The 27,639-nt window shown below is 39.0% G+C and overlaps 1 protein-coding gene across 1 annotated transcript in view; it reads left to right on the top strand.

Moving 5' to 3' along the window:
* The window catches only part of Elk (Eag-like K[+] channel), a 647,431-nt gene that overhangs the window by 433,219 nt on the left and 186,573 nt on the right, over positions 1 to 27,639 (top strand). Inside the window, exon 5 of the mRNA XM_083125217.1 lies at positions 23,045 to 23,175. Within this exon, the coding sequence (XP_082981343.1) occupies positions 23,045 to 23,175 (131 nt within the window). The remainder of the gene's footprint in view (positions 1 to 23,044; positions 23,176 to 27,639) is intronic.

Below are 27,639 nucleotides of genomic sequence, written 5' to 3'. Positions count from 1 at the left end.
ATGCCACATTACATATTGACTTTTGAGGTGTTTCTACACATACTGTTAAATTTTCAGTTCATTTGCACCAGATTTGGTAACGTTATTAGATTACGAAATGATATCAAATTTATTAAAAACACCCGGTAAATAGCTTTGTATTATCTTGTAATTATATAGGGTGGCGCATATTGTATTATTGCCAACTACTACCAATAGAAGGTGGCAATCCTGTCGGAACGCAGGTGCGCATGCGCAGAAGTTTACCATGCTTAGGCAGCTACAAGTCTCGCAATTAGTCTGCCATGGAACGTTGACCTGTTCAGACACGAATCGTGGCAGTAGAGGTGTTCATCCGAACGGGTCCCATTCAGGAGACGCAGGAGACACTGCGACGTAGGCCCAACGAGGGTCGCCATCAACCAGTTCCAGAGCGTCACAACATGATATGATGGGTCACACAATAGAGAGCCAATGGCAGCAGCGTGCAGAAACAGAAGTCTTCAGGTCGAAGGAGGCAGATTCTCTGGCGCCCTGATGCTTCCCAGTGCAGTGCCTACTGCGTCTCCTGAATGGGACCCGTTCGGATGAACGCCTCTACTGCCACTTCGCTTCTCTGCCACTTTTGGCTAATCGCGAAGATGAGGATGACTGATGATATGATGAAATTGATGAAGTGACACTCACAAAGAACACCATGACCAGGCCGGGAACCTGACGTTATAGCGCTGTGCTAACCATGAAGACAGGCCGTTATCTATGCGAATCAAGATATGTAAGCTAGAAAATTCCTAATTTTATTTTCCATTTTGCACATATTTGACATATTTTAGTTATTACATATAATTGCCATGTTTCCAAACAATTCGTAGCATATATTCCATAGTCAAGGTATTAGTACTAACTCTCTAGCCTTCTTAAACCTGAAGGTTTATGGCTGCGGCAACACATACAATTTTCCTTATTGTGTTATGCATCAGCCGGCCCCCGTGGCGAAGTGGTTAGCACATCGCGCTACGACACAACAACGCCAGGGGTCCCGAGTTCGAATCCCGACCTGGGCATGGATGTTTGTAAGTGTCCATTCATCAATTTCATCACATCATCACTCATCCCCATCTTCGCAAATTAACCAAAAGTGGCACTTGTGAGTAAAAGTTGGACTTAACTTCAAGAGACATTGCATATTGTAAATATACGCTAATTACTGCAAGCAGTATTGAAAACAGTTTTAATCAGTATAAATATATCTCTTATGACAGCAGGGGAGATACACGTTTGAGTTCTTAAAACAAAGCTTCGCAATACCTACATTATTTTGCAAGCATAAAATATAAAGCACATTTTGCATTGTATTAGGCTTACGCGACATTAATTGCATTTTATTTAGCTTTATGAGCCGCTTGCTTAATGAATCGTATTTTTTTTTAATTCTAAGACAATATTTAATTCCATACTTTGATTAAATAACCAAATAATATTTACATATCTAATACTTTTTAATACATATAAATACGTTTCCTTGTAATAACAATGAGGAAAAACAATGAAAATGACAAGGAGAAATAAGGATTTTCCTAAGTGATCATTTGACTAGTTTTCTGCTGTTCCAATATATATCGCTGTAAGCTGCTTTTAAATGTGGAATGCTATTGATATATTTCAGCGAGGTTGGCAATGCATCTCATTTTCTGTATGCCATCACTGTAAATGAGTTGTTGTAGCTGCTGTTCTTCTATCTTTCATTTTTAGTATTCCTCAGCATACCTATGATCGCATAGGCCTAGCAAGCGCCCAGAACTACCATACCAAGATCTTTGCACAACACCGAGGAGTTCTTTTTAAGTTAAAAATCTTCGACGATCTTTGGCGAATGTGCGTTATTTCTTATGCGATATCCTCGCTTTTATACTATTTCAAGAACACATATTAAAGTACAGATGAATCACTTACTATCTACAAAAAGATGCTACCAACAACACTGACATCTACACACGTTTAGACATACACATTCACATAGTGCACTCTCGTAAATATAAAGATACATTGAACTACTCATAATAGAGCATAAAATACAATAAATATTACAATAAATTACAAACAAGGTGCAATATCACATATAATAACACGAAAATTACGTTTTCTTTCACAAAATAAATATATTAGTGACATATTTTAAAGTTGTGACTTCACAAAAATATGTATCATATCACAGTATTACTTTACATTTTACTGTGCTGTATAGTGTATTTAGGCCTATGCCCTTTAAATACACCATAATAAACGTGTTTTGTAGCTATAAACGGAGTTTTAATGCACTTTCTACTGTTCGTTTAGGTTATTTCAGTTAATTCGGACTTTCGTTAAACCTGTCAACTTATCCCCCCATTAGTCCGGATTAACAAGGTTTTACTGTATTTACTTTTCTAGAATGAAGTATGTGTAATGTGTTTAAGCAAGTGTAAAAGGTAGCTTCTTAAAGTATTTGATGTTAGCAAAAATATGATTATAAACCGGGTGCACACCCTACAAGTAGTTCTGGCGGCAGCCATGCATGTGGTTCCCATGAAGTGTAATTAGTATCCTTCAAGGTGGATCCCGGACTGCAAACTGTTGAGAATCACTGCTTTAGAACATTTTATGTCTTTGTTGCCACGTAAACGTAACGTCACCCATACAGATCTTCCTCATCAAAAAATCGTGATTGCCCTTCTCTCTTTCCACTTTATCATTGTTAATTCCCATCCCAGTGGTTAACATAACGCCGAAAAACAAACAAACAACAAAGAAGTCATGCTAGAAAGGGCAACAGAGGAATGCCTATGGTCTCTGCGGTGCAGGGACAATGCAGCGAAAGGCGATTACATTTGCAAATCACTGACGGAATCCGACGGTCCCGTGTGCATGCCTCGTAATTGGTTTCATTTGGCAGTTAAGCTATAGCCGGCCTGCAAATCTATTATGACTGCTTTGCATGTAGATTAGTGACCTCCTGCCTGTGTCGGCCTGGGAAGCAGGACTGGAGGAGGGGAGACGTGAAAATCAGCGAAAACTGGGCGGGCCGTCGAGAAATTTCCATTTATTTGCATTGCAGAGAATATTGGCGTGTCCTTTACAGGAACTTTTCACTTGTAAAATAAATATTTGACTTCCGTCAAGTATATTTATTTTACATAACAAAAGGCAATAATTATGCACATACAAAAAATTTATTTATTGTAGATAGCATGGTGGTAACGTCGTCGCCTTTGTAATCAGGGATACCCGGTTGTGGCACATAATGGTTCGGATCTCAGTTTAAACTGTAGGTCCAGTCTCGATTAGCCTATCTGGGCATGAAGTGAACTTAAAACTCATACTGAATAAATAGTATATACCAGGTGGTTATAATTAAAGTGACTGTGTTCAGAGTGGTACAGCACGGGCTGTAATGAGAGTAGCAGTCTGAAACTTCGTAGATATGCTAACGAAGCAATGCGCTCGAGAATTATGCAAAAAAAAAAAAAAAAAAAAAAAAAGTTCCAATTCTCGCCACCAGGGTAAAAAATGGCGCTGTAAGCAGTCAAAGCTTGGTATAGTTACAGGAAAAACACTATAAATCGCAGAAAACAATAATCTTTGTAATGAAATATCGCTACAATGTCACTATTCGAATTACATGAATAGTACTAAAGGAAAAAGCAACAAGCGTCACCAACCACAACCAGGGAGCTCACACAATGGTTAGGCAATGTCACCGACTTTGACGTCAGAGTTACGGAAAATTCCACGTTTTGACTGCTTACAGCGCCATTGTTTACCCTGGTAGCGAGAATTGGAACTAATTTTTGTTTTTGCATAATTCGCGAGCGCATTGCTTCATTAGCATATCTACGAAGTTTCAGACTGCTACTCTCATTACAGCCCGTGCTGTACCACTCTGAACACCGTCACTTTAATTATAACCACCTGGTATTTTCTTAAGATGCATTATTGATTTTTATGTTATTTAGCGTCGCTTTTCTGCCACATTTGGATACGCGACGTTTGGGATGTGATGTAATGATGAAATTTAGGAAGAGACTCACACAGAACACCCATGTCCAGGCCCGGATTCAAATCCGGGACCCCCTGGCGTCGTAGCACGAAAAGTACTGGTCGGTCGGCTGATATTTATATATATAATACGTACATATTTTTATTCGTTACTAGTGAAACAAACAGTCGTAATTTACTCTCGTGTATACCCATTATGTAAAATAACTTTGAAAACGAACGTAGCTATAACAGTATGAGATCTAGCGAGGTTGATCATTTGAGTGTCTTTAGGATAAAAAAAGCGAACTTAAATATATCTTGTTAGCTCCTCAGTATTGTAGCGTTAGCTACAAGTACTATTGTGCTCAACTTACACACACCAAAAAGTATTTCTATCACTTCAAATATAAAGATGGGCAACAAATAACGTGATATATCATTTTCGCAAATTACACAAAAAATTGAACACAATTGGTTATTTGACACATTCAGGTTTTATACATCGACTGGGATAAACATTGAGATCAAAACTGTAAAATTAACTATGTTAGTGCCTTTTCCCCCTGATTTCCATTATTATGATAAACTAAGTACGTAGTTGCGTTCCCACAGGGATGGCTTAAGGGTCGTCACCGTTAATTAGCGCCAAAATCTTATTTCTGATTACATAAGCGTGGTTAATTGTTTGAGTTTATTTATAAGTCCACTTTTTACACAGAAAGGCTAATCGGGACGACCTGTAGTTTAAAGTGGGATCCGAAGCACTATATTCCTCCACCGGGTGCGTGGCTATTTGTTTTATAAAGAGTTGGGTTTATTGTTGACTAGAATTAATTGAAGTTGCTGCTGCAAAACGCAATAAGCACATTGCGCAATCATGTAGCAATTTAAGCTAAGAGATTACTGTTATTTTGATGTCATATGTAGGTATGAAATAAACACATACGTACCTACCATAATTCAGGTATCATTCTGTTTCACAAGCCTTTTGAAGCCGGTAGTATTTTCTGTGTTAAACAGAGGAAATAAATACGTCGTGGAAGTGTGATCCTCCATCACGTGAGTTTTCAGCGGTTTTCTGACTAGCGAAAGTTAGTAAATGGGGCACAAACATTCAAGGGATAGCTGATAATAGACGAGCGGCTAGCGACAGCTATATCGATTTTGAGATATTTGCTACCAGCACCAAACCCCGTGGCGTAGGAACGTTTTTCATTGGTTATGAATGACACAACAACAAGCGGTAGTTATTTTGCGCTATGCATATATTTGAATTTGAATTTTGTTTCTTTCGATTGTTTTTGGAGATGAGTCTGAATGGTGAGATGAAAACTGGTGAAGGTCAATGGCAAAAGCACATGTACAGGACACAACACTGACTCCAGCGTCAGAGCGTCGTTAGTCTGATGTACCACGTGGAAGTGAAGTTGGCATTTAGGTGTCTAGAAAGAGTCCTCCGTTACACCCTTACAAGTACTGAAATAGTATTGTATATGCAAAACCGAAATCCTTCGGTTCCTTTTTGGAGCAAGGCAAGAAATTGACAAGGCTAGAACTCTTGTAACATTGAAAGCGATTGATTCGCTGTGTTGTTCAAGGGTGAAGAGGAAATTCATATGTTCGAAAGATTTTTTAAAAAAAAATCTTTGGTGCACATTACGAATAGCAGGTTTGAGGACAGATTTTTCTTTCCGCATGTAGTCATATTAAATGCAGATGCATGGTCTTCAGATGAAAGTGGAGGTGTGTTTTATGATGGCATGTCAATCCATCGTTTGCCGGCCCACGTGGCGGAGTGGTTAGCACATCGTGCTGCGACCCCAGGGGTTCCGGATTCGAATCCCGGCCTGGATGTTTGCGAGTGTCCATTTATCAATTTCATCATATCATCTTACATACCTGTAAAGGAAAAAATAGATTAAAAACCTAAAATCCGAGGTCTAATCATCACTCATCCCCATCTTCGCAAATTAGCCAAAAGTGGCACAAAAAGCTAAGTAAAATAATGCAAGTCAATCAATACATAGTTGATGTGAAAAGGTGAACTTTGATCTAAGGAAAAGCATATGCGGCATTACTAGTTAAAGATGTTCTCATCTACAAAGAAAATCCAAAACACATTACTACCTCACTCGAGGACCTTGTGATTTCAATCGAAATTGTACCAATGTCTACAGCAGAATGTGAAAGCGGGCTCAATCCCATGAATCTAACCTTAACTGACCAGAGAAATCATTTAGAAGTGAGAACAGTTTTAAAACTGATTTTCCTTTCAATAAATTGACCTCCAGTGCATTGTTTTGGTGCAAATAATTTGCAACAAATTTAATCAAGCCTAAACATCACAGTGCCCTTGACATAGAAACTGGCAAACCACCGAATCTACAGGAACAGTCCCTTTCATCGGGTTATTCGGCTGATTTATGTAATTTTCTCATAGTTTTATTTCTGAATTTAACTTCGAATGATGTTGATTTGTGCTCCACTCGATACCAAAATTAAAATTTAAGTAATTAACATCCAATTAATATGGAGGTAAAAAATCAATGCATGTGAAGTTTAAATTAATGGAGACCTGTGTTTCTGAGGTGGCAAACATCTATAATCTTATTAAGATATTAGATCCACTAAGTGCATCCCAGCTAGTGCCAAAATGTAGTAGAATAGGTTTACAGTGATTTGAAATCTTTTGGAAAGGAAGATAATGTTTGTAAACAATATAGACTTTTCGTAATATAATTAAGTCTTGTTTCCATATTGAAACCAATAAGTTGCTGACCAAGGCAGTTTATTAAGGTAAAAACACTTAACACGTAACGTTTCGACCCTGTATCAGGGTCTTCCTCAGACGAAGAACTAAAAAAAAAAAAAAAAAAAAAAAAAAAAAAAAAAAAAAAAAAAAAATTTTTTTTTTTTTTAGTTTAGTTCTTCGTCTGAGGAAGACCCTGATACAGGGTCGAAACGTTACGTGTTAAGTGTTTTTACCTTAATAAACTGCCTTGGTCAGCAACTTATTGGTTTCAATAGACTTTTCGTGTTAAGCTATTAGAAAACAGCAGTACCTTATATCTCTCAAATTATTTTGGAGGGGGTACAAGGGGTACAACATGGATCTTGGATGTAGGGACGTACTGTACACCTGACCAAACCTGACTTACCTAACCTACTCACGCATGCATGTAATGGCAGAAATACAGATCATTCCGTGACATTCGCTACGAGACTCGGCGGCAAGCGGCCCGGCGGTACATTGTAAACAGCTTAGATAGGTTGGGTTTAGTGCTGTTGCCGTATTTTTGCACAGCAGACCATAGATACTATAAGTCACTGCCAGTGGCGGCGATTAGGGGGGGCAGTTGCCCCCCCCCATTTCGCCACTTTTGTCCCCGCACTATGCTAAATCTTACATACAAAGGAAAATATACAGTCTTTGCCCCCCCCCCTTAGTTTTGCCACCTTGTTCACCCCGGTTTTTGAACCCAATCGCCGCCATTGGTCACTGATAACAGTATATCTTCAAGTTGCTAGGCGCTCGGGTTCACAGTAGTTAGTTCAAAAAGTGTCGATAGATAACACTACAATGGCATATGTAGCAGAGGTTAGATGTTCTTGTACAGTGTCTCTCAAAAGTTTTAGGACAACGACATTTTAAACTAGGCAACCCAATTTACACAAGCCGTTGGTGGGTTGCGTGCAGAGTTAGGCTCAATTTCAGGGTTGCCACGTGCACAATAGATATTTATAAAATACGCGAAAGAAATATAAACAATTATTATTGTATAAAAGTATTAAAAATATCACTATTATATCGCAAATGACAAAATTATTTCTGAAAGAAAAAAATAGGTTTCTAGTATTTCATCGCTGATGAGTCTACAGTAAGGAAAAGAGGTGAGAGGAAACGAAAGGTTACAAAGGAGAGGAGAAAGAGAAAGCGACAGGAGAAGAGGAAAGGTAGAGGAGAGAAGAAAGATAGGATAGACGAGGAGAGGAGATGTAGTGAGGAGAATGGAAAAAGATTCGAGGAGAGATGAGGAAAAAGAACAAAGAAGAGAAAAGAGGAGGAAAACGAGAGGAGAGGAGGAGACGAGAAGAGGGAAGTGGAGAGTAGAGTAAAGGAGAGAAAGAGAGAAGATCGAAAAAAGAGAGTGCAGTGGAGTCGGAAATCTAAGACAGGAAAGGAGATAAGAGGAGTGGGATGAAGATAAGATGCGAGAAAAGTAGGGAAGGCGATATGAGATAAAAGCAGAACAGAAAGAGGGGAGAGAAGAGGTAGTTGCAGAAAATATCGTCTGAGCGTCAAGAATGGATGCATTGGTCAAATTATCGACATGAAACATTCAATAACATTTTGAAATGTATTGGAGAATATATTAGATCGGTGCGAAATGCCTTTTGGCTGAGTTCAGAGCAAATTAAAATCTTCCATGTAAGATCTTTGATTTTACCTGCGATTACACCACTAAAAAAATGAACGTAATTTTTAATATTTATAAGAATTATTCAATTTTTCTCCACTTCTCGGTTCGTTGAAATTGAGATTTTGTAATTCAATATTTCCCCTCCCCTCATCGTTAATTCCAAACTGAATCATTCCGTTTCACACGGCGTGGACAATGAACACAATGGGATATGTCTAAAACTTACGAAAATTTTCTGCCAAATTACAAAAGAAATATATTCACAAGCTTAGATATACCAATACGAAGAAAGAAATTCAGAGTTAAATTTCAAATGCATGTGTATAAAGTAATTCTAGAAGTACAGAGCTATATCTGAGTATTTAACTTCTTTTTTGCAGATAACGTTTACAATATTGAGGCGACAGAATAATTAGGAACTGTAGCTCCAAGAAAACAAAGGGCGTAGTGCATTGGTTAGAGTTCTTGAAAGCATTGCGGTCCCACGTTCGATCCTCCATACTAAATGTTCCTTAAAAAAGAATCCCTTCCATTAAACAAGAGCATGGTAACATTATTTGTAAGAGCAGTATATAGTGGCTGCATTGTTCTGCATATGAAATTTATAAAAAAATAATAAACAAATAAATGAATTGACACACGTTCAACGGGATATTTTTATATATAAGATCGTGAATTATGATACTCTAACGATAATTGTGTACTGCTTCAAAGACATTGACAAATATTAATGAAATAACTATTTATATGTGTGGCAATTCAGGACATGCTAATTTTACCCCTTTTCCCACTTGAGTTCAATACAAGGATACCTCCGCAAATATCGAATGAAAAGTTCTCACCATGTGCAATTCTCCATTAAATGTTTTCGCCGAGTCTTACTACTTTCGTTTTCTTTGTTACAAACAATACTTGTTTGCACGTTACATGCAGGAGAGTTGCATCTACATTTCACATTGGTCAGCTCCTTCTACCTGGCTTAAGGAGCGAAAGCTTGTAGGGTAGTGTTTACCGTTCAGGATTGTCAATCTGATGGTCGTAGGTTCAAACCCTTCCGGTGGCAGAAAATTTTCGTAAGTTTTAGACATATCCCATTGTGTTCATTGTCCACGCCGTGTGAAACGGAATGATTCAGTTTGGAATTAACGATGGGGGGAGGGGAAATATTGAATTACAAAATCTCAATTTCAACGAACCGAGAAGTGGAGAAAAATTGAATAATTCTTATAAATATTAAAAATTACGTTCATTTTTTTAGTGGTGTAATCGCAGGTAAAATCAAAGATCTTACATGGAAGATTTTAATTTGCTCTGAACTCAGCCAAAAGGCATTTCGCACCGATCTAATATATTCTCCAATACATTTCAAAATGTTATTGAATGTTTCATGTCGATAATTTGACCAATGCATCCATTCTTGACGCTCAGACGATATTTTCTGCAACTACCTCTTCTCTCCCCTCTTTCTGTTCTGCTTTTATCTCATATCGCCTTCCCTACTTTTCTCGCATCTTATCTTCATCCCACTCCTCTTATCTCCTTTCCTGTCTTAGATTTCCGACTCCACTGCACTCTCTTTTTTCGATCTTCTCTCTTTCTCTCCTTTACTCTACTCTCCACTTCCCTCTTCTCGTCTCCTCCTCTCCTCTCGTTTTCCTCCTCTTTTCTCTTCTTTGTTCTTTTTCCTCATCTCTCCTCGAATCTTTTTCCATTCTCCTCACTACATCTCCTCTCCTCGTCTATCCTATCTTTCTTCTCTCCTCTACCTTTCCTCTTCTCCTGTCGCTTTCTCTTTCTCCTCTCCTTTGTAACCTTTCGTTTCCTCTCACCTCTTTTCCTTACTGTAGACTCATCAGCGATGAAATACTAGAAACCTATTTTTTTCTTTCAGAAATAATTTTGTCATTTGCGATATAATAGTGATATTTTTAATACTTTTATACAATAATAATTGTTTATATTTCTTTCGCGTATTTTATAAATATCTATTGTGCACGTGGCAACCCTGAATTTGAGCCTAACTCTGCACGCAACCCACCAACGGCTTGTGTAAATTGGGTTGCCTAGTTTAAAATGTCGTTGTCCAAAAACTTTTGAGAGACACTGTACATGCACAACTCAGTATTGAAAATAGCGACCATACTTGAGAAGTGTATAACTGAAGAGCAATGTGGTTGTGTGTTTTTTGTAGAAAAATATACTTTCTGCAAAGGACACTCGTACAGAAATTAAATCTTGTTTATGTTTATGTATTACACCGAGTATCATTCGTGTGGATTGGTGAATGCATACCAACTACCGGTATTTTTTACTAATATTTTATAGCAATTTATGGCTATTGAATACCTTTCAATCGTAATTGAAATTGTAATTATTTAGTGCTACCATTTGGGGAAGTTAATTTTATGCAAATAAAAATACGTTTTGTAAAATTTTCTTGCTCGCTTCGCTCGCAATGTCTCATTTTCTTACTCTTATACAGTTCCGAGCCGTAGCTAGGGGGCGCCGAACGATGTAAATGGAAAAGAAAGTTGTAAAAGAGAGAATGACATGGCGCCCAGTGAAATTATTTGCGGCCAGTGGCGCAACCACAGGTTGGGTCAAGGGGCATTGCCCTCCCAACCTTGGACGCAAGCCAATTCTAGGGGGGGGGGCAAACATTGAAATGAAGAAAAGCAAGGCTAGTAGAATCTAAGAGTAGCAGGACAAAATAATACTCCAAATGCAATTAGTTTTCATATATTTCTCGTCCAGACGAACAAGAGCACCTGCAATGGGGAGGGGGGGGCACGGAGGTGAAATCGCCCCCCTCTATTTCAAATTTTATGCAAATAACAATACATTTCGTAAAATTTTCTTGCTCGCTTCACTCGCAATGTGATTCCTTTATATAATGCATTGCAAATTACTAGAGAGAGAAGTAAGACCAAATTTGTACTTCAGACTGTTGTTGCTGAACAGTTTTTTTTTGTTCTAAATGAATGAACAATCGTCTTGAGGGAAAGGAACACACACACGTGAGAGACAATTCATATCATTTTTGCTGTTGGTTTGTTATGAGGTGGATGAATTGATTATGTAATGTATTTAAATAATATATATGTATTAATGGGACATTGAATACGTGCACAATTTTATGTTAACATGTTGCATATATATTTTCTTATTGTACAATTGAACGTAATGAAAAAATAGCAGAAAAATGCCATTAATAAAAATTATTATTATTATTACATTATTATTATAGGCACGTTTATCCTACTGGTACTTGGCGCTCAGACAAAAATTCGTATTTGCGCCTCTGAGATTATCTCAATACAAACTTTCGGCATCCAAACGTATGGACAGCCATTTTCTTTCCGACGCAATATGTCGGCGTCTTATGAAGAAAGAATGAATGATGGCACATTTGTGGTGCGGAGGACCTAAGTTGCGCGCAGGCACGTATCTAGAAATATATTTCAGGCGGGGGTCTGAACCAAGTGTCTCAGAAATAATACTAAGATCAATTTTTAAATTAATATGATATATTAAGTTAAAATAATACAAGTTAATTAATATTGTATTGTTATTATTAAGTGAATAGGTAAAAAGAGTTATAAGAGTACAGATATAACAGCACGAATTAAAATCTAGCTTACGTGTATTTAAGATCGCTAAAATTTGTGTAAAAGCAAGTGCCCTGGAAAGGAAATTAATGTAAAATAGATCAAAAATTATTAATTGAATAACAAAAAGGAACATTAGATCCAAGCGACGAAAAGTAAAGTTCCTGATTAACATTTTATGTATATTATGATAAGTATTAGCGTTCATATATCTTCTATGGTTCTATCCTTGAAAGCAGTATGATCTTTGCCTTCAGGAAATAAATAACTTATACAACAAATGCTAATTTGATTAATTTGTACTTTGTAAGTTTTTCGGGGGGCTCAGGACCCCCTTGATACGTCCTTGGTTGCGCATTAGGAAACCGCAAGGATATTAGTGTTTTGGTATCCATGTGCTTTAATTCTTACCCGTTTCTTGCTTGACAACCATTGGGAACAAGTAAAACTAGCACATGATGAAGATTTTTTTAACATTCACAACACATGGGTTGCTTTTGGCGGTTGCAATTGGGCTCACGTTTCAATCAGACTAAAAAAAAAAACATTTTTGTTAGTGTGGGGGCGGGTGTGGGGAGGGATTGTTTCACCCTGAGAGCACATTTTAAAAACAGACAGGGAGGAGAGGTCCCAGCAGAAGATGTCATGCGGCAAAGTAAACAGCACTCTTGAACGCAGAAACAGCAGGTTTTGTGGACAAAGCAAACACGAGTACTGCTTTCCCTTCCCTCCCTCCCCTTAGGAAAGACACTACGTCGCTACGCAGGTACCCCTATATGGAGATTTTGTAAACACGGCATCAACACTGCGCACCATGGTAGAAGCTACACAATGCACAGTGATTTGCATAATGACTGTTTGGTACGTGATGCCAATCAGCATCCGAATGGTCCTGTGATCGTGGGAGCTGCTATTCTCACATCTTATCCATTTTTCTCCATTGAAGTCATTGTTTCCTTCGCAAACAGGACGCATACAATCGTCATCAGTTAAAGAATGAATAAATCATTTATTAATGTATTTCATTGTTATTTGTTTATTTACTTATTTGTTTATAATATTGTTAAATTACATTCATACATTCATTTCTTTAATTTAAATGTTCTAAAGACCAGAATAATTAATCTATTAATCTAATTTTGGAATTTTGTACAGTCGAAAATAGTTGCTTATATTTCCCCATTTCTGCTCATATTACCCCGAATACCTCTGCTCATATTTCCCCAGACGCAATGATTTGAATTACCATCTCCTGTGCCAAAATGCTTAATGCAACGAAACAGTTTCATTCTGAGTAGAAAGCCTAATCACTACGTTTTCAAATGGCTATTAATGCATTTTGTCAGACTAACAACTTGCATGTTATTTTAGCCTATACAAATATTCCTAAATAACTCTGAGACTACATTTTGACAAAAACTTTTCATAGACTTACATTAAAATGACTTTACAAACACTGTCGCTAGGTTCACGACATTTAATGGGGCACTGCCAACTGTCTGTCTCGGAAACGCGATTCTCCTTTTGGCAGTGTGTGCGATAATGCTTCAACCTGCTAATATTCCCCCGACTTCCCTTATAGGTCCAGTATCAATTAGCCTTACTATGCATAAAGTAGACTTAAAACATAAATTCACTCACTCATAATTAAATCGAAGTTAAATTGGAGAAAGAAAATCACTGATTAATTGATTGATTGATTTGGTATTTTAAGTCCACTTTATGCACATTAAGGCTAATCGAGACTGGACCTACAGTTTTAAAGTGGGATCCGAACCACTGTGTCATGTGCCTCCACCGGGTATCGAACCCGGGACCCCTTGATTGCAAGGCAATGCTGATTAATTACGAAAGGATTTTTATCAATATCTCTGGATTCCTCCTTGGTTCTTCGCTTGAAAGCAATTCACTTAAAATTCAAGTTTAGAAAACGAATTTATAAAATTAAATATAAGGCAATTAATGCATTTTATGCCTATCCACTGCATTAATCGATAGGCTTTGAAATTATATAATTTTCCGTTGTCAAGAGAAACATTGCCTCAAGAAATTGACGACATTAATCTGAGCGGATTCCTTCCCGGGGAAATGTAATTTCTTTCAGAACACGACGTAGACTGCCTGAAACATTAACAAAAGAGATTAGACGAAAGGAGAGAGAGAAAGGAGATTCAGGAAGACCAGCATATTTCAGCCGAACAACTCTTCGAGGCAAAGGTCAAAGCGTAGCTCTCCCTCAAGACAATTTCAGCGATTTGCAAAATGAGATTTCTTTCTTACGACATCCTCCGGAAACCGCCCCACACTTCCTCTTGCTCCCGTCATCTTCGCTGTTTTTCTTCCATTCCCTTCTTCGGTCGTGTTACGCATTCATTCTCTTCCCCCCTCTCGAAGCGGCGATCCGTAAATTCTCAGATAGCTGAGAGGAAACCATTGTTAACGGTCTTTATATCTCACTTTCTCGCTCCTAAAGAAACTCAAATCTCTTTAAAGAGATAAGCACGATATTTGTTTCCAAGAGTTTTAAAGGAAACAATGTGGCGCCCAACAGGGGGCACGTGTCCACAATTTCCAATTTGAGAGTCTTAATTTCCACGTTGCAACATTAGTCCAAATATGAGCCAAATTTAACACAACAGATGAACATGCATCACATAACCATAAAAGGCCAATCTAGTATGTTTTGTTTCCAGTAAGAAGTAATTATGTTTAATGTCACTTATTTTAACCAATGTACAGTTACCGGCAAAAAATATAACACCTACATTCTAAATTACTAGTTTCCCTACAAGGCGTTGTGTGTGCTGCCTAACTCTACGGCGATAAGTAGAATTTTATAGCAAATTTTCAATGCCGATTTCTACCACCGACGTACACATAAAGCCATGCAGGGAAGCGAGTATTACAGGATTTAGGTGTCCCATTTTTATCGCAGGTGACAGTACCTTTGACTTTCTGTGTGTATTAGAAAGTTAATAAATGTTTTTCCCCATTTTGGCACGATCTTGAATGTTTCCTCCAGCTATTGACAATGGAAACACGCTGAAAAAAGCTATCTGCACCTTAAAATTATTCAGATATATTCTCCTATCCAATTTGTTTGTTCATTTTTCCAAACTATGGTCTGACTGTAAGAAAACGCTGTCTTTTAATCAGTGTTTCATCCTGATAAAGTAAAGTATGGAGGGGTGTTTGTGTGTGGTTTCTAAGGAGGAAAAAAAATTTCAAATTGAAGAGACGGATTTTAACCGACATGATAACTTCAAGCTCGTGTCATTGTTTCGCAAATGTATCAATCTTCTCCGCAGACATATGTTCAAAAGTAATTTTGTATTTGTATATTCAATTCCCTTTGTGCATATAATGTCAATACGATTTCAAGTACCACAGGTGAACTTTGTTTTTGTATCAACATAAGTCTTATCATAAGTCGAGATGAAAGCCTCCCCGATAACGTAGTGGTAACGTCGTTGCCTTGTATTCAAGGGATCCTGTGTTCGATACCCGATGGAGGCACATAGCGATTCGGACCCCACTTTAAACTGTAGGTCCAGTCACGATTAGCCTCTCTGTGCATAAAATGGACTTGAAATATAAAAAAAAATCAATGAGTCGAGTTGAGTTATATTGGCGGGCATTCATCAATCAAGTCATCATCCACAGTTCGTTCGCGAATTTCTAGCTTTTTGTGTGGCCTTTCTACCTCTCTAGGTTAATCGTGACGATGAAGATGATTGACAAATTGATGCAAGATCTGAACAAAAAACACACTGAAACGTCCAATCCTTAAGAACCCTTAGATCTGTGGACCACTATGGTAACCAATAACCAGTCTATCATGGAAGCAGGGTCATATACAAGTTATCACATATGAGTATGCGATTCATGTGATGTGATATCACATATCATATTTTAATATAATATTTCAAAATATTGTTCTGTAATCTTTCAATTACATTCGAAGTGAATTTGTGAGATTACACCAATTATTCTTGTCTTTCACGTGCCATAAGATTAATATATGATATCAGTTAAAATTTAGATCATTCAGAAATTGAAGCACCGAATTGTAATTTACGTATATCTACACGGGACCTCCCCAATGGCATAGTGGTAACGCCGTAGCTTTGTAAGCAAAGAGTTACGGGTTCTATTCTTGTGGACGTACATAGTTGTTCGGGTCCCAGTTTAGAACAAAACAACAACAACGTCAAAACTACTCGCTTTAGGAACGTTTGGTTTCATGTTTTACCTCCTTTTTCTGTCTTTAAGCTTGGAATAATTCTCATACTTTTCACCTTTAATATATACCTAAGTTTTTTTCCTATAAAATGGAACAAGAATATTAGTTTTCTTCCAAAGCTCGCAAGAATTTTTCACACTCTACTAAATTGCTAAACTACGTTTGTCGCTTTTCTGGCTGTGACAGTTTCAGACCACAGAAGGCAGAAATATGAGCAGCCCTTTTCTCTCAAGAAGTGATGAACAATTACGGCAACAGCAGCGCTCTCAGCGGAAGTATTCTGAACTTTCGTCTTGTCAAGCTGTTACATCATACCTCCCCGTTGTTCTGTCGCCGTAACCTTTCCAACCCTGTTCCTTCCCCTACGTTCTTCCTTTTTTGTTCAAGGGAGTTCCATCGATCTGTTTTCCCCTGCAAGACTTTAATCCTCTTGCAGGGCTGATTCTTTTCAACCCTAACGGACGGGCAAATCTCCAAACTCAAAAAGTTCGAGAGAAGAGAGAGAAATTAAATAGAGACGGGATAGGAGAGAGAGGGGGAAAATATATTCAGAAACTGGTTGCAATCACTCTCTCGAACAGTGTGGCTTCCTTCCTCGTGAAATAATTATGAGCCTCGTGTCGGGACAGGCGCGAAATTACGACACCAGCGACATCTCCTGAGGGGTTGCGAGTCCAATGAAGTTTCTCCACGTGTAACGGAGCAAAAATTCACCGTCTTGCTCTTAAGTCGATTTATGATTTCGAGTGAGAAATATTCATTTCTACGGCAATCAAGGGGTCCCGGGTTCGATACCCCGTGGAGGCACAAGTGGTTCGGATCCCACTTTAAACTGTAGTTCCAGTCCCGATTAGCCTTACTGTGCATAAAGTGTACTTAAAACAACAAATCAATCTTCATTTCCACAGAAATTACAAGCAAATTTAGAGTATATGAAATGTTATCTTTTGTAGCGAAATATCTCTCTCACACTTTGTGTGTGTGGGTGTGTTTTAAGTTCACTTTCATGCAAAGATAAGCTAATTAGGCCTGGACCGACAGTTTAAAGTGAAATCTGAGCCAGCATGTGCCTCCACTGGGTATCGAATCCGGGACCCCTTGATTGAAAGATGACGACGTTACTACAACGCCATCGGGGAAGCCTGTGTGTGGGAGGGGTGTGAAAGTAAACATAAGTTTTCCCATAAGATTATATTTGAAATTTAAATTATTACATTATACTTTGGCACATACAGAAGATATACTAATGGCAAGAACTGCAGGCTCGACAAGGGCTCACCGGCCCCCGTGGCGGAGTGGTTAGCACATCGCGCTACGACGCCAGGGGTCCCGGGTTCAAATCCTGGCCTGGGCATGGATGTTTGTTAGTGTCCATTCATCAATTTCATCATATCACCCATCCCTATCTTCGCAAATTAGCCAAAAGTGGCACAAGAAGCGAAGTAAAATAAAGGAAATCAATCAATCGACAAGGACTCGAACGCAACTCTATGGCCTATTGTGCCATTGTTCCTCCAACTTATCTATCAAAGAAAATACGTAACCAGCTAAAACTAGGGTACGTTGGTTGATAGACAGCATACCGGGGACCCGGGCTCGGGTCCTGATCGTATCTACACTTACCGCGAAGTTTAATATACTGTCAATTAGTTAAGAATCTCACAACCCAACAAACATAGCAATAGTACTACACAATTTGCAATCCAAGTACATTGGAAATAGATTATATTTGTGGTGTTCCCAGCATAATTGATAGGATGGTTGCCACGGTTAATAGTATTTTCTGCACCTGGAAAGGTTGCAGAGAAACTATCCCAGCCTCACCCTTAGACAAAGATACCTTCTTCTCACCTCAAACTATTCCGCTAGGACTATGTGTCGAGCCCTTTTATAGTCCCACCTAGAGTCCCTGGATGTATAACTTGTCATACACGATTACTCGCGATCTATTCTCCTTATGGAGAGCTGAGATTTACTTACAATATGGCGTCGTCTACAAACAGCTGATTCTGATTGATTGATTGATTGATTGATTGATTTAGTTTATTTTACTTCGCGTTTTGTGCCTCTTGGCTAATTTGCGAAGATGGGGATGAGTGATGAAATGATGAAATTGATGAATGGACATTCACAAACAACCAAGCCCGACCGGGATTCGAACCCGGGACCCTTGGCAACAGCTGATTCTGGTTGTGCAACAAAAGAATTAGGAACTTTCCTTATTTCAAAGCATCGCAAAATTAAAATGATTATTTCCTAGTCAACTGTACGTGCATTTGTGAGTTTCTATGTAATACAAAATTAAATTACATGTTAGTGCAAAATATGTGTTCAACCACCTGTGGTTCAACCGGTGCGAAGTACGACATTTGAGAATTTGTGAGGCTAGTTGATTGGCATGAATGTCGAACTTGTAACAGCAAATATATCTAATTTTGCTCTATTTAAGATGATAGAATGTTGACTGTGATTTGTGCGTCCGCATTATTGTAATATGTATTCGTGCATAATTTTGTACCTTTGCACTGTGAACAATGGATGTCATATTCTTGCTTTGCAAAATATATGTCAAAAGAGGAACATCATTATAATTATTGGGATGAAATTAACGAGCTGCGTAAAACAATACGTACATGTGTAACATACCAGCATTTAACGTATCTGGAATGTTAAAGAAACTCGGTAAACAAGTTTCTAAAGTGAACGAGATATCATCTCAGTTTGTTTTAAATGTCACACGTACAAGGTGAAAATATTAGTAATCATTAACTTAATATATAGTTACTATATATGCTCGACGAATATCAATTCGTAATTGGGTTCAGGTTTATGTACACACACAATTTTGCATGAAACTATTTAGATGCATGTCTATGTATCATGCATTGCCCTTTGATTTTTACCATTACCTGGCTTGTACATCGAAAAGGAATATACATTTTATAAACTTTAGAACAAAGAATTCCAGTGGTCACTAACAATAGCAAAATTCTCCTCATAGTACATAAGGTCTGATGCCTTCTTTTGCTTTTTGCTTTGGATTTATTAATTAAAGTAACCTGCTTTACCTGACATTCTCAATTAATTCCATTTTCTTTTTGAAGTAAATATTTTTGAATACCTGAATTAGTGGGTTGGTCATTTAAATTTAGTGTTCTTAGCATCTAGGTGTTGCATGTATGTGTGTGCACTGAAAATAACACGAAAAATATTTTTAGAAAGCTGTAGCCTATGAACTTGTGTAGCTAAATATTTATGAGATTTCTGGAAAATTATAAATTAATTCAAATTACACACGAGAATTATGTTTCCAAAGTTTATTTTACGAAATTCCAGTCTTACAAACACTTTCCTCATCAACCTTTACTTAAAAATTTCAGAAAATTATCTTGCAAGCGAAACTCGGATTCGTAAGTTGTCATTACACAGCATTTAAATACGTAATATTTACATAGGAAAGCTGATATTTTTTTACGAATTCAGAGTATGTTTTAAATAGTAAAAAATATACCTAATCGCATTTTTTCATTTGGTAATCCGAAAATCAAAGGTAGATTATTCAGAACGGTAAAGATTGTATTTTTTTATTATCAATATTATTTACGTGCTTTCTAATATTTCGTAATATCTGTAATGTTCCTGGAGGTAGGAACGATTCAGTCTGAAAATTAAATATGAAGCTTTTGTAATTCGTTGTGTTAAATATTGTAAATGGATAATACAACACACTCTAACATTGGGATGTCATGGAAGCTGGAGACACACGCGTGCGCGCAGCGTCAACATGTAATCAAGAGATCTCGGGTGGAGGCACATAGTGGTTCGGATCCCAAATTAAAATGTAGCTTCGATTCCGATTAGCCTATTTGTACATGAAGTTGACTTAAACCTAAACTTCATACATACACATACACATACACACACGCCCACACACACACACGCGGACAGACAGGTTCAGCACATTAGGCTCAGTGAAGGCGATTGGGTTTCAAAACTAGGGGCGCAAGGTGCCAAAACTGAAAGGGGTCCAGGAATCCGATAAATTATAATGGGTTATATTGCGTTCCGCTGCAGGACGGGAACATTTTTTCTCGCACAATTTAAATTCGGTTCTAGATAGGTATTGCTTCATTGAAAAAGGTTCCTGGACCGAATTTAAATAGATCCGGAAAAAAAGTTCCTGCACCGTATTTAAATAAATGTAAAAAATGTTCCTGGATCGAATTTAAATCCAGCCGGAAAAGGGTTCCTGGACTGTATTTACACTGATCCAGACAAATGTTCCTGTACCGAATTCTTTACGGTCCAGAATCAATTTATGCTTACTGATTTTGTCTCCTTAACCGGAATTGAATTTATTTAAAATTCCTGGACCTTTTACAACCCTGAGATAAGGTTTAGCATAGTGTTTGGGCAAAGCGTGGGGCAACTGCCCTCACGCACCTCCTAATTGCCGCCAATGATTATGCCTATGCCTTATTATCCTATGTGTGAAACATCGAAATTCCAGTTTTCCATACATGTAATTACGTGTAATGAGTATCGTGGAGTGAGTAGCCTATAATTTACACATTTTTAACAAAAAAAATTGTAGGCATCATTTTTTAAAATATTTACATATTTATTAAGTTCGTTTCTTCATTTTTGAAGTAATACCCGTAATTAGATTCAAAACAAATTTAAAAAATATAATTTCGCAATGCCCTGCGTCCCATAAGAACCAATGCTATTTGAAGTGCCAACCAAGGATTTTCACCTACAAAATGGCGGTCGTGAGTACTTGTATATGAAGTCAAGTCATACATCCATGGACTCTAGTCCCACCCATGAATAACTGCCCAAACCGCCGAGAAAAATTCCACTGCCTGCTTTCCAGCAACACTCCTTTCTACACCAACGACCAAGAATTACAATATCCCAATATAGAATACATGCAAATAATACATACATATATACATATTTACATATTTTTACCAAATATCCTAAAGTTATGAAACTAAATATCGGCCGGTATAATTAAAACAATTAATAAATATTGAAGAGAATCAAGTTTGATCTCATATTACAATACCCCTTCACAGCGACAGAATAGACCACTGAAGTCGATGACGTTGCAATATATTAAATGCTTCAAATGTACCTCATTAGATATTTTGTTGGTCTGTAACAGCACTTCAGGAATAGCAACGTTTATTACGGTTTTATATATGTATGACCAAACCCGTTAATAACTCCCGTACTATACTTCCTAATGGTAGGCTAATTACTATCGTGATGGAGCTGATGTTAGTGTAGACGGGTGAAGACTAAAGACTTTACACTTTAACTTAAGTGAAACTAAAGTCGCTTGATGATGACTGCAACGGAGAGAGGGTCCATCTGAAATATGACACCGCATTGCTACGCAATAATTATTTCACTCGTTGCCATTTCACGATGGAATTTCCGAACCTTCTGTTCAGATAACTTATCCAATAAAGTGAGACTCATTCTTCCGGAAACCATTAACACTAGGCAAGCCCAGGCACATGGCGAGATGCCGAGAATCATGTACGGGTAATTGCTAGTCTGGATAGTTCAAATAACTAACCTCATGAGCTTTACATGTTGGTAAAGAATAACTTAGGTTGTTTATACAGAATCGCAGTTTACGAATTAACGGGGGAATGCCGGAGTTCTTCCCCCACCCAAATATCCCCCGCAAGAGAAAATTATTTTTATTGCCCTCAAAGAAAATGGGATTGAAAGCATACTCATAACTATGTAACAAAACAATTGAAAAATCATTGGTGTCCATTAATGATCCAGTCATCCAAGATTTCCCTGCCGAAAAGTATGCAGTTTTGTTGATTAAAGGAGGGAACCATTCTGCAACTGGCCAACCTCACCGAGACAACAGGAGGCTGTTTTCCATTTAAGTTTTCATGGCATAGTGCTCATATTTTACGTATATTAAAATGAATTGAATTGTTGTTTTAAGTCCACTTTATGCACAGAAACGTGTATAAAAATGTTCGCAGGAAATTTTTATGCACAGAATCGTGTATAAAAATGTTCGCAGGAAATTTGTAGGTAGGTTAGGTAAACGTTAAGTTTGAACTTGGCAATAAAGATTTGGTCAAGTGTTTGTTGTTATTAGTTCGATAGCTGATTTTGTATATGAGCTTCGGATTTTCTTAGAATGTAAATATAGTGGGTGTTTGTAAATTACGTGTAAATGTTATCATAAGATTTAACAACCTTAAACGTTAAAACCAATTTTCTAAGATACTTATAACCGCAAGGCAATAGTTTATTTTACTGACTGGTAACATATATACAAGTTTGCATACCTCCCAAAAACCTACATCTCAAAATTAAATCACAAATGCGCCACTGAGTGTCATCCCCCCCTCCCCAAAGTAAAATGCTTATACTCCGTCCCGGCAACCTCTGGAGCAAGCGAACGAAAACAAATCTCTGCGCAAGTAGTAGCACGAGACAGCTCCACCAATGAACACGTGAGAGGGTTGTGTGGAGGGGGAAAGCGGCCGCAGTTAAAAGCCTTTGCAGCACGCCGCAACGTGTACTGCTTCCCTTGGCACTGTCGACCCCCCCCCCCCTTTTCTGCCGCTATGCGCGACCTTGCTAAAACCGGGACAGAGTATAAGCATAATTCGCATATAAGCATATAAGCATAATTCGCACAATGCAGAAATGATTTAGCTTTTGTGTTTTTGTCGATTAGAAGATTATTTTGTGACATTAATTTGCATTATTTTACAAATTATTTCCAGATGCGAATGGAAACTTGGACCCGGAGGCGCCCCCCGCGAACTACGGCAGGAGACGCAGCAGAGCTGTCCTCTATCAGCTCTCGGGACATTACAAACAGGACAAGATGAAAACGAAGCTGAAGCTGAACAACGTGAGTACATGTGTATGTATTGTTTTCATCCTACTTTTCATTACCTTTCCAAGCCTCGTCTCGTCTGTATTTTGTTACATGTTAGTGAGTTAGAGGTGCTTCTAGAAAGTTCCCAGACTTGATGATTGTGTCAATTGATGCGTAACGAGCTATTTTCTCATCGCATTTCCGAAGAAATGGATGAGAAGCCGAAGCACTCCACCACGTAACGAACTGTGAAGTTCGTGGGACCTTACCAAGAATGTTAACCAATTAATCAATGGGTGATGTAACCTATTCATCATTCATCCTCGATGATGAGAGCATTCGTCATTAACATGACGAGTTTACGCTTGGCAGTGCGAAAGGTACAAATAAGATTTAGGAACTTAACAACTAGAAAAGACAATGGTCACTCGTTGGGTTTTCTGAACCTTTGAACCTGAGTCATGGCTGGGTGTTAGGATAGTTACCTGTCTATCTGACGAATGAAGATAATTTCGAGTAATAAAAATAAACTAGGTCCTCTGTTGGCTTCGTTACAGGTTGACCAGCGTGTCGTCTCACTTTTGCTCCACTCCTTTCCTAAGCTCTTCTCTCTCCTCAATCCCAATCCAAAGTCAGTCTCCTCTCAGCCTGTCTCACCTCTATATTACCCAGGTCATGGAGCCCTTCCTCCATGCCGAATCGTGATTTTAACTGCCACTATGCAAACCGCTGACTCCATAGGCACATGGAACTACCTATTTCCTGAATACCTCAGGAGGTTTGCATAGCACAACACTGTGCATTATTTACATGCCTCAGAGGTTGAGACAACTGAGATAAACAAGTGAATGCCCTGGTCAACATGAAGCATTCAGAGAGGCTTTTAAAATAAAATATAATCTTATGGATTTATACGGATGTATCACACGGAACAGGAACTGATAAAAGTACCCTTTGATGCATTTCTCTGTGTATTTTTTATGCACAAAAGTAAATCATTAACAGTGTATGCAACATAATGTGTTATTGGAGTCAAGAAATATACATACGACACATTTTTGGTTCTGTGTGTATGGACACCATATAACCAGTGTTGCCAAGTAATATTTTTCGTCAAGTAATTTGCTTGTAATGAAAGTACTAGTTGCAGACTCGACTTTCGATCTCGCTACCGACGTTCCCGGTTTAGAGTCCCGACTTGGTCATGGGTGTTCTTTGTGGGTGTCTCGCCATCAATTTTATCCAATCATCACCCATCCTCATCGTCGCAATTAGCCAAAAGTGGCAGAAAAGCGACGATAATTGACTAAAATATAAAATATTAATATAAAGTACGTGTTGGTTTCTTTCTCCCATGCTCAATACTCAAGGCTTTGCTATAGAATTCACACAAGAAGCCAAGCCTACGCAATAAGAGTGATTCTATTTAAGGTAATGATTGAACGGGTCCAAACCCCTCCCATTGGTTAAGTAAACATTTTGAATTAATTACATAATAAAATCAACAGTTAATTCTTTCTGGAATAATTTAGAAAATAATATTTACGGTTTACATGTAATCGATGGTCGCATATTCTTTAATTACAAAAGTGTTATATTCTTCACAACCTAAGCATATTTCAGATTTTTTTATGTAATTGGAAACAATTAATTGTATGAAGTCTCAAAACGTGAATATTCAGACATATTTTGACAGTGTTTCTTCAAGAGTTGAAAATATAAATAGGAATGTACTCTTACACTAGACTTAATAAAGAATAATAATATTGTTAATATATTAGGTGCACATTGATATACACAATGATACAGAAGTATTTTCAAAAGGCTATATTTTATTGATTAATATTAATTGTTTATGTAAATTGCAACGTTCGCCCACAAATAACAACAACACAGCGCAGGAGTACATGCACTGGCTGCGTTCAACACACTAAACCAGGCAATTAGGAAGGGGCAAAAGTCTACCCATATGTGCTAACTTTTTAAATACGGTCGGAGAACACAGACTCCAAATTATTCTGAGGGCTTGCTGGGATAAGCAAAGGTTATACCAGTTTAATTTATGTTTTTATTATAAACACAATATAATAATGTCTGTTAGCACACTTACACACGTCTCTTTTACCTGTGACTCTTACGTGCATTAACGTGTATCACACACACGTGCACTACTTCTGTTCTTGTAGAGAAAAGTGGGGACAGGGAACATCCAATTTATTCCTCGCAGTGAGGCGCCAGGGGTAGTATAGGGACCTAATTTTATTTAGGACTTTGGTCGTTGATAACGTCACGGGCTCCCCTGTAAAAGAAAGCAGGAACCATGCGGTACCCCCAACCTTAGCTGGGAACAGGCCTTAGCCAATCGGCATCCCCGACGAGCGGGACGTAGGAGAAGCGGCACCCCCTGGTCACTAACCGGTTTGATTCTTCCGACAAGCGGGCGCTAAGTAGGGAACAAAGTATGCCGCGTAACCCCGGCGTAAGCTGGGAATTGGCAAGCCAACCGGTGTCTCCTATACAGGGACGGCAGGTTAGGAAGGACGGTCCTGGTACTCCCAGTCAAGCCGGGCAGGTAGAACCTGAGTACCTATCAGCCGAGGCGATTGGACCAGGTAGGTAGGTTGCTACTAGGCTCTTCTTCTTCTTTCTTCTTTCTCCGTCCTTCTGGGATGGCTACTAGGCTTCTGGCTGGGAGGCTGGTTCACCCTGGATGTTTGCCAGTTGACATCAGGGAGCCAACTGAGCTCTCGAAAAAAACCGCCCCCAAAGGATCTCGCTGGGGTGAGTGGTGCCCGACCTGAATCAACCGGCAACCACACCGAAGGGCGCAGACCTATCCTGAGACACCAATGCACTCTCCAAATGCATTATAGCCCCATGTTTGGTCTTTTGCCTAGGCGTAGTCTTCCCCTCAGAATAGATCCACTTAAGCCGGATTTCTCCCTTGAGGAAGCCTCCATTTCATGCAGGCATGCTCTAGTAACGAACTACCTACAGGATATCTGGTATCATGCTTCCTGGTTTATAGTCTTGATAAAGAAGACTTTTACGAATGTCGAAATTAGAAAGTTTAAAAGACTACAAGAGAGTGAAGGGAAACTCCCGAGCAAAAACCCAACAAGCTGGGAAAAACCTCGGCCGCATCGTGAATTAGCATGAGTTTCATCTAGATTCTAGTGTGCTAAGAACCCCTACGTTAGAAAGGGGAGGAACTTCGCACACCCTAATGGTTCAATCCTAGGAGAGAGGACGATGGCGGTAATTAAGGGTATATGTGTAGGTTCAGCCCGAAGGTCATCAGGAATTTCTAAGTGTTAGTAGGACCTACACATTCCGACTGACAACCGTAATTTTGGACAAAGTGCCGAACGAAGATTAATTTTGATATACAGGCCGAAAAGTTAGCCGGATCGAAGATTTAAAAAGACATCTGAGTAAAAGGAGAAGAAGTCATTGTCAGGTCAAGTCCGTTTGGAGACATCTCGTGTGCTTCTTCGGGCATCGGCGCTTCAGTTTCGGGTCCTGGCGTTGGGTAGCATTAGCCTCTCTTAGTCTACGGGTCGGCGACTTCTCGCCAGAGACCGATTCGTGTTGCACTCCTACCCGGGGGAACCATACTTGATGCCCATGTGCCTGCCTATACCCCTTAGGTCAACTTCCGAGTCGGGGTAATTATCATCCGAGGATGGCACGACAAACACATGGTCCCCGGTGCCTCCTCCCAAAGGCGCGTAGGAGTGCGGTGCTGTCGGGGTGAGTCCAACAGACCTGGTGAATCGGCCCTTTTTGAGGGCCACAAACTCGGTCGGATCTGATTAGCTCCTGCTACCCTACGCCTTTCTCCTCCTCATCCCTGCTTTTGCTCAGGTCCACGCACTCCCTCCTCTTCAGGATGAGCTTTCGAGCGGTTGTTGCTAGGTAACTTCCCCTCCCGCGACATCCTCGTTCTTGCGTTCCTCCCGGTCCACTAGGGCTTGTGCCGGGCACCCGGAGGTGCGTTACCTTACCCTGGGTTGCACTGCTTGGTTCCTAATGTGACATACGTCTTCTTCCTTAAGTTCCCGCCAAAAAATGCTTTGTCCTGAGAAGGACTCAGCGCTGATTGGGGGAGAGTGTTGCTCTATGCTTCAGGTCCTAAGAAGGACCTTCAGCACTTGTTCGATCCCTTGAAGGGCATCCTGAATTACTGCACGAGCGTTGGTGGTCCTAAGAAGGACCGCCACCCGAGAGGAGTTTAGGGTCCTTGCATTAGCAACCAGGGAACTACCTACTTTATGATTTCCCCTTTGGAGATAGGAACTGCAGAGTAGTCTCGTCCGGCAGACAAACGGGAACGTACGTCAGGGTACGCAAGTCGTGTGTCGAGCTGTGCGCTTGGTTGTCACCGTTAGGTATACACGCACGCGCTCCCCCTCCCGTAAAGTTCGCTGTGAAGATCGAAGTGATCTTGAACGATTCTCGCCGACTACTGCAACCCTTCGGCTCCTATCCTGGAAA

This window comes from Lepisma saccharinum, chromosome 1 (genome assembly GCF_977018435.1).
Source record: "Lepisma saccharinum chromosome 1, izLepSacc3.1, whole genome shotgun sequence".
Classification (NCBI taxonomy): domain Eukaryota; kingdom Metazoa; phylum Arthropoda; class Insecta; order Zygentoma; family Lepismatidae; genus Lepisma; species Lepisma saccharinum.
The sequence above is the reverse complement of the archived record's forward strand: the minus strand, read 5'-3'. Positions and strand labels throughout refer to the sequence as shown.